This window comes from Primulina tabacum, unplaced genomic scaffold, assembly GCF_025594145.1.
Source record: "Primulina tabacum isolate GXHZ01 unplaced genomic scaffold, ASM2559414v2 Contig780, whole genome shotgun sequence".
NCBI lineage: Eukaryota > Viridiplantae > Streptophyta > Magnoliopsida > Lamiales > Gesneriaceae > Primulina > Primulina tabacum.
The window spans coordinates 11,059-18,365 of record NW_027459907.1 but is presented as its reverse complement, the minus strand read 5'-3'; the positions used below and the strand labels follow the sequence as shown (position 1 = coordinate 18,365).

Below are 7,307 nucleotides of genomic sequence, written 5' to 3'. Positions count from 1 at the left end.
CCACCCATAACTTCCTTTCTTTAACACACCAAAAACTCGTACAAACCTGATATAAGTCTTGCGGGAGAAGGACCAGACTTTCCAAGCGGAGAACCCAAACATTGATTCTTATTTTCTTTTCAAATACCGAGAGAGAAAAGTACAACTTTCTCAAACCGAGTTCTCTTTTTTTTCCTCATTTCAATAAACTAAGTGAATATAGTATAACAAAGACGTATTCATCGTGGAAGTGAAACGGGGGTGGCACATGATTTTACAAATGACTCTAGCATTAGAAAAAAGATGGAATACCATACAACAAAAATTGGAATACCCAACTGTGAACAAATAGCCATTCATCATTTTTGTTCTTGAAGCTTTGCTGCTATACTTTCTATCTTCGATGTACTCAGTCTAGGAGACTCCTTAATCAAATGTCTTCATCAGTTTCCGATTAATGCTGTTATACCAGATTGATGTACCAATACAACAAAGCTATCTTTGGTATTCTTCTAGCGAGGGAGATGCAGATGCCCAGGTACATACGTTTGAAATTAGTTATTTATGATTCTTCGGACAGTCTATCATTTGAGTGAAAGAAGTAACTGCAATAAGTTGATGCATATCACACTTTGCAGAGTTCCGGTGCTTATATTTTCCGACCCAATGGAATGCCTACTTCGGTGGTATCTGGATCAGTAAGTATTTTCCCTTGGACAAGAGTATGTGTTCTTCGCGTTAGAGGTGAAATGCCTCTCGAACTCAGAGTTATTTCGAGCTTGAAACTATAGTTGACATTTAACTTCCTCCTCAAAAAGGTTATAAATTTGATGCTTACAGGTTCCTCTGAAGATTGTACGGGGACCACTAGTTGATGAAGTACACCAGCAATTTGCTTCCTGGATCTACCAGGTTAAGCATTTAAATTTAGTTTATTAGTGGTGAAAGCTCTTATTGTTTCAAAGTTCCATGCATCTTCATCCAGTTGGCTCACTTAGAATGACGAACTATATGTTTCTTTTTCAGGTTATTAGAGTTTATAAAGATAAAGATCATGCTGAAGTTGAATACACGGTGAGTGATTCTTGGATCCTTTCCTTTTCCATGTGATTGTATTGCTTTTCTACACCTCAGGTAACATATGACTTGCTAATCTTGTCATCCTTTATTTGTGACTTGTTCGGATGTGTTAATTTTATTTGAAGATTGGTCCAATTCCTATAGACGATAGTGATGGAAAAGAAGTTATTACAAGAATGATGACTAATATGGTCGCTGACAAAGTGTTCTACACTGATTCCAACGGAAGGGACTTTCTAAAACGGGTATGTTTTGTCTTATTATTAGCACTAAAACAATTTAATAAAATGTAAAAGAAATTTAATAACTTTCATGTGTGTAGTTTACGTGAACCTTCAAATTTCGGGACGTTACATTTAATGTGTAGAAACAAAATTATATATGTTTTTAGCATGTGTTATAACAGAAATATCAGAAAATAATGATATATTACATATATATTAGTCATGATCTCCGGACCCGTTTTATCACGTTTCTCACTCTTTAGCTCAATAATAGATATGAAAGAAAACTAAAGCATGCTATCAAAAGTAAGAAATTTGGAAGATCAATTACTTGTTCTCAAGTCGTAAAGATTATGCCTTCACATATACTTACATTAAATTTTCAGTGTAATTATTTATATTTAACATAATGAATTCTGGATTTATATGAGTTTTTCTCAACACCCACCCCATAACTTCCTTTCTTTAACACACCAAAAACTCGTACAAACCTGATATAAGCCTTGCGGGAGAAGGACCAGACTTTCGAAGCGGAGAACCCAAACATTGATTCTTATTTTCTTTTCAAATACCGAGAGAGAAAAGTACAACTTTCTCAAACCGAGTTCTCTTTTTTATCCTCATTTCAATAAACTAAGTGAATATAGTATAACAAAGACGTGTTCATCGTGGAAGTGAAACGGGGGTGGCACATGATTTTACAAATGACTCTAGCATTAGAAAAAAGATGGAATACCCATACAACAAAAATTGGTCAAAACCCTCTTCCAATCAAGCGCATACAGAAGACTTACACTTTATTATGCTTAAATTATCTCCCATTTATTATGCGGGAAATTGATACAGTGGCAATAAGAACCTCAGCCTTCAATGCTTCGATTAATGCAAACACCAGTATCATAACAAAGAAACACACGCCTATAAAAGAATTCAAGCCCAAAGGTGAAAATAACTGTATTCTTACAAAACAACACTCTCGATCTTCGCCATTATTTGCGTTGAAGATGAAACGCCAGAAACACAAGAACTTGTAATGATATTTATGCCTCTAGCACATTTTAGGAAAGACAGATCTACAGGCCCTGGTCGATAAGGTAGTCTCCCATTTTCTCAACAACCATGTTGCACTGTCCAGGCGTCATCGGTTCCTCATAGAGGCCGAAAATGAGAGCTTGCCCAGTTTTCTTTATGGTTATACCGCCAGCCCCCTGTAACGGTCAGGATGGGAGAAAATATAAAGGACACGAATTAATGAAGAATGGATTGTGCCATATCAAGTTCTTGATCTCCTTCCAGGAAATCGGAAACGGAGAATGATTATTACGTAATATTCGATGATGATCAGTTGTCACTAGTTATTCAGGATCATCCTTGAGACATTGTTCAAACAATCATCCTCTAAAGTTTTTGTAAACACCAAGTATAATGAGAAAAAACTCTAAAGCCTATTTAATGTGCTGAAAGTTGCACAAACCGCCTAGAGTTTCATCACACAATCACCAGCTATTTTTTTAAGACTTTGTTTCAATTTACAGAGAACAGAGACACGTATATCCAAGTGAAAAACACTGTGCAGCTGAGTCATGTATGGGTTTTTCAAAACAGCTTCATGTGGTTTACAAGGTGATCATTCATAGAAGGATACCGTGGAAAATTATCAATGAACCACAAGTGTCAAATATGATTATGCATCAGCAAATGAAGATTATGTACGTAATCTGTATTTATAACAGCTTGAAATTGAACGTTTACCTAAATTTTATCAGGAAACAGAGATTTAAATATAAGAAAAGATACCTTCTTTCCACGAATAACAGCGCCAGGCTCCCCTTGAATCACCATATACTTGTGGCCTCCAAGGTACAGTCCAGTGGGAGCAAGAAATCCAGGCTCCTCAAAATCCTTTGCAATGTTAGACATCTCCTCGGGTTTGAACTGCAGGTAAAAACACACGTCCATCTCATCAACAAGGTATCAAAACTTGCTAAAGAAGCACGTAATCAAAATGCAGCATCGTGACTGAGAGATTGTCCATCCTAACAAACGGCATAAGCCAACTTTTGACAAGGAAATTTCAAATTCAATACACGGACTTTGCAAACCAACAGTGGGCATTGCAAAAGACCAAGCAATCATTCTACCTCATTTTCACCAGGTGGAAAAGTTTCTGTTAAAAAACATAACCATTCGTTGAGAAAAATGACAAAATCAATAAAATCACGTCAATTAATAAAAGAAATGTAGGGTCAAATACTTGATGAAAGCGAACCATAATGATAAATAAGGGTTACCTCGATCCTAAAATTGTGTCGATCCAACGCATACAATTCAATCAAATACGATTTTTAATGTGGAATCATGTAAAATCAGGCGTGGCTCGTAATAACCATTGGATCCACATTTAAGGCCGCCCGGATCGATTAAATCATAAATAAGGGTGACATGAAATCTGTAGTTAATGGTGTTCTACTATTCCGCTATGGGTCAGAATGATTATATATATATATATATATATTTAAAAAGTTTTACATATTAACTTAGAAATGTTTTCCAGTTGATTGATGAATGTGATAGATTTGTCTCGTCTCATATTACAAAGCAATGAACTTTAGCATGATTCCACCAAAACAAATCCGATCCAAACAGGATCAAACGAAATAATCCAATGTAGGTGACCTGAGGGAAGGTGGAGCTCTGGGCCCAGACGCTCCCGTCTTGGCCGATGATGGCGGCGGCGGTGAGGTGAACACCGTCCACATCGCACATCAAGTGCTCGTCCACGTAAGTCTGCCACGACATTGATCTAACGTTAGTTTGTCTTGGATTTGTGATTGCTTGGTTGGGTTGTGTTGGCGTGGGGAGGAAATAAATATACGAAAGAAATATGGGAAAGTTGTGAAGGAGAAAAGGCGACGATTAATGGCCGTAGATTTTGTCGTGATTTAATGAGCGGAGAATGAGCCAATGGTGCGGGCGTGGAATGCTTATTTTCATTTACTAATAATTTTTTTTTTGGGTGAAATTATGAAACGATTAGTGCTTAAAATGCTACAAAATATTTTTTTATAAGTTCGACTTTCGAAAATTACTAACTCATGCATGCATGTATTACCATTGAAAATTTTGCATTATAAATAATTGCAGTCAGCTAACCGATAAAAATTACAATTTAAATAAAAGACAAGTCGACAAAACCTAGACTTACGTTTTAAAATCATGCAAATAAGAAAATGAAACGTCTACTATTCGTTTTGCTTAAAAAGTAATAGGAATTTTTTTTTAAAAAAAATACCTCTACCATTCGGCAGAATTACTCCAATATTTTTATAAAATATTTTGCATCATTTTAAAATAATAATTCAACTAGTATTTGAAAATCAAAGAAATAGTTAAATCGTCAAATCATCTAACATTTACCAAACCTAAAAACACCATTTGAAAAGTATAGCTCATACTAAACCTCTCAAAAATCACTTATAAAAAGTCGTAAAAATATCTTAACATAAATCGTAACCATAAACTAGTGTGAAAACTAGTATCGGTCCTCAGGTTATGTGCACCTTCAGTCCAGTCAAATCAACCATCAAGACCTCCATGAACATAATCATCACAATCACCTACATCAATCACACCTAGTGAGTCTTAAGACTCAACACACCATAATCTTGATAACAAGTACTACATATACAGATCTCATACAACAATGAAAATATTGTACTTAAAATCGTTTTCGTGAAGATGCATAAACTTTAAACATAAAATTTTTTATAAATTTTCATGATACGTAAACTTTGAATGAAAACATATTCATAATGATGCATCAATTTTAAACATAAACATTTTCATAAACATTTTCGTAAACTTTTTCATATCCTCATAAACATATTCATATGAACATGCATAACATAAACTTTAACAGTTTTCTTTTCCTCATTTGATAACATATATCCTTTTCATGAGTATAAACATTTTCCTTTTTATTGAATTCAGATCGTTAATTGTGACTTTCCTCATCCTCAAAAAGTCGATGGATCCATCTACATGTAACCACAGTACTGGGCGGCGGGGACACCAGCAACACTCTCACCGGTCAACTGGCCCTTGGCCTATCCTCATCGAATAGAAACGATCGTCGGGTTCCCTCTGGGCCCTTCTCCCATAAATGGGGTCCTCTGGGCCATTTCCCTCACGATATCCCATTCATATCCTCATATCCTCAATAGTCACAATTACTTCACTTCCTTCAACATTTTACTTTTTCATCACTTTATAAAAATCATGAATTTAATATCTTTTTCTTTTAAAAACAAGCATACAACATATCTTTTAACGTTATCGTTTCCTCATAAAAATCCATAAACATTTTAAAAAAACTTTTAACATATAAAAATCCATAAATCCTTTAAATAAACATTTCAATATCATAAACATTTAAAATATGCGTTTAAATCATAAAAATTTAAAATAAACATTTTAACATATTAAATCATATACTTTTAAAATAACAATCTGACATAATAAATCGTAAACATTTAAAATCGTGGGGACCCGAACTTAATTCAATTTTTAATCACTTTCTGGGAATAATTAATCAATAACAATAAACAGGGTCTAAATTTTTTTTTTAAATACGAGAGTACGCAGCATATGAAATAAGTCATATCTCATTTACAAGATCACTACTCAGATCTAAGTACAAGTCATGTACAATCGTAAATCATAATAACTACTGTTTCTTCTTCACTACATCTCAGGTGATATAACAGATATACTCCTAAGTCCGGATCTCTACGCTAACTGTCTTCTCTCATCCTCTTCTTGACCCTGATCCAGCCCCACCTGTTGTCATGCACACATACAAAACAAGACAACAGCCGGATAACTCTGGTGAGAATAAATCCCAGTATAAATAATGTAAACATGCAATCATATAAAAACATATACAAAAGCATATAACAGTTATCATTAACATTAGCAAATCAACAAACATGAATGATATAAAACTGTAAATCAACTAGTCATCACAGACTCGACTCAAACAACGCGTCGTCTCAGACTCGACTCAATGCTAACTAGGGATCCCAATATCTGGATATTGATAATTATATCGAATCTCAGTCGATAGGAATGAATCAACCCTAAATGGCATCGATATAATTCATATATCCAGTGTCTGGGCGAAACAGCCGCAGAATTGACGAATCAGTCAAGAATTAAGCGAATCAGCCAATAACTAGACGAATCAGCCAGTAATTAAGCGAATCAGCCAAAGTTTAGATGAATCAGTCGATAACTAAACGAATCAGCCAATAACCAGACGAATCAGCCGGTGACTAGGCGAATCAGCCAATGACTAAACAATCAGTAGTCAATACATGCAGTGGCTATAAATCAATAGACTACAAACATCAATCTCATCAATTACAAATATCAATGCAATAAACTAAGTATGTGATTTAGGGAAACTCGAGTCAAACCTCACTCGAGTTGTGCAATCCCAACTCAACATTAATTTATACATTTCTTTCTGATACTCTGACTCTGTCGAAGTCTCGAACTCAAAGCCTGTCAATACTCAATCTGACAATAACAATATTGAGGGTACGACATCAATACACCACTCAATCAATACTGGATATAATCAGAATTCAATCAAATTCTGTTTCAACAATATAATGTCGTAATTTAAATATATCCAGCACTGCCATATCAGTCAGATATCAATTCCAACATCTCATAATCGATAACAATTCAATTCTGATATCAAATCGACTCCAAAACTACTCCGAAATTCATAACAATTTCATATGGTATCTGTTCTCCAGTCCGGTTTCGATTATACGATGTCTAACATGACAAGAACATCATATATGAATCATATCAGATTTTGACAATACCATAATTTCAAATCATATCAAAACGTAGCAAAACTTTCGTCCAGTTGTAGCCTACGTCGATAGGAACTCGATACCGAAGTCGGATTCAAAATCGGGCGGGCGGATTTCTCATAAAAGGCGTAAGGAT

At 34.9% G+C, this 7,307-nt stretch overlaps 2 protein-coding genes across 2 annotated transcripts; one reads left to right on the top strand and one right to left on the bottom strand.

Moving 5' to 3' along the window:
• Nucleotides 1-367: 367 nt before the first annotated feature.
• Nucleotides 368-1,390, top strand: LOC142535000 (alpha-mannosidase-like). The gene is made up of 6 exons (XM_075641651.1): nt 368-517; nt 618-677; nt 820-891; nt 1,006-1,053; nt 1,185-1,304; nt 1,382-1,390. Exons 1-6 carry the CDS (start codon nt 437-439, stop codon nt 1,388-1,390), a joined length of 390 nt encoding a protein of 129 aa, XP_075497766.1. The 5' UTR covers nt 368-436.
• A 627-nt stretch (nt 1,391-2,017) lies between these two features.
• Nucleotides 2,018-4,201, bottom strand: LOC142535001 (profilin-4-like). The gene is made up of 3 exons (XM_075641652.1): nt 3,960-4,201; nt 3,081-3,218; nt 2,018-2,491 (listed from the first exon to the last, which is right to left on the bottom strand). Exons 1-3 carry the CDS (start codon nt 4,080-4,082, stop codon nt 2,357-2,359), a joined length of 396 nt encoding a protein of 131 aa, XP_075497767.1. The 5' UTR covers nt 4,083-4,201; the 3' UTR covers nt 2,018-2,356.
• Between the last annotated feature and the right edge of the window lie 3,106 nt (nt 4,202-7,307).

Bases quoted from the DNA above. Each gene is read 5' to 3' on its own strand.
- LOC142535000 (XM_075641651.1), top strand. From the start codon at position 437: ATGCTGTTATACCAGATTGATGTACCAATACAACAAAGCTATCTTTGG. The intron at 678-819 runs GTAAGTATTTTC...TGATGCTTACAG, and splicing joins CTTCGGTGGTATCTGGATCA to GTTCCTCTGAAGATTGTACG. The intron at 1,054-1,184 runs GTGAGTGATTCT...TTTTATTTGAAG, and splicing joins ATGCTGAAGTTGAATACACG to ATTGGTCCAATTCCTATAGA.
- LOC142535001 (XM_075641652.1), bottom strand. From the start codon at position 4,082: ATGTCGTGGCAGACTTACGTGGACGAGCACTTGATGTGCGATGTGGAC. The intron at 3,219-3,959 runs GTCACCTACATT...TTTTACCTGCAG, and splicing joins AGAGCTCCACCTTCCCTCAG to TTCAAACCCGAGGAGATGTC. The intron at 2,492-3,080 runs GTATCTTTTCTT...TGACCGTTACAG, and splicing joins CTGTTATTCGTGGAAAGAAG to GGGGCTGGCGGTATAACCAT.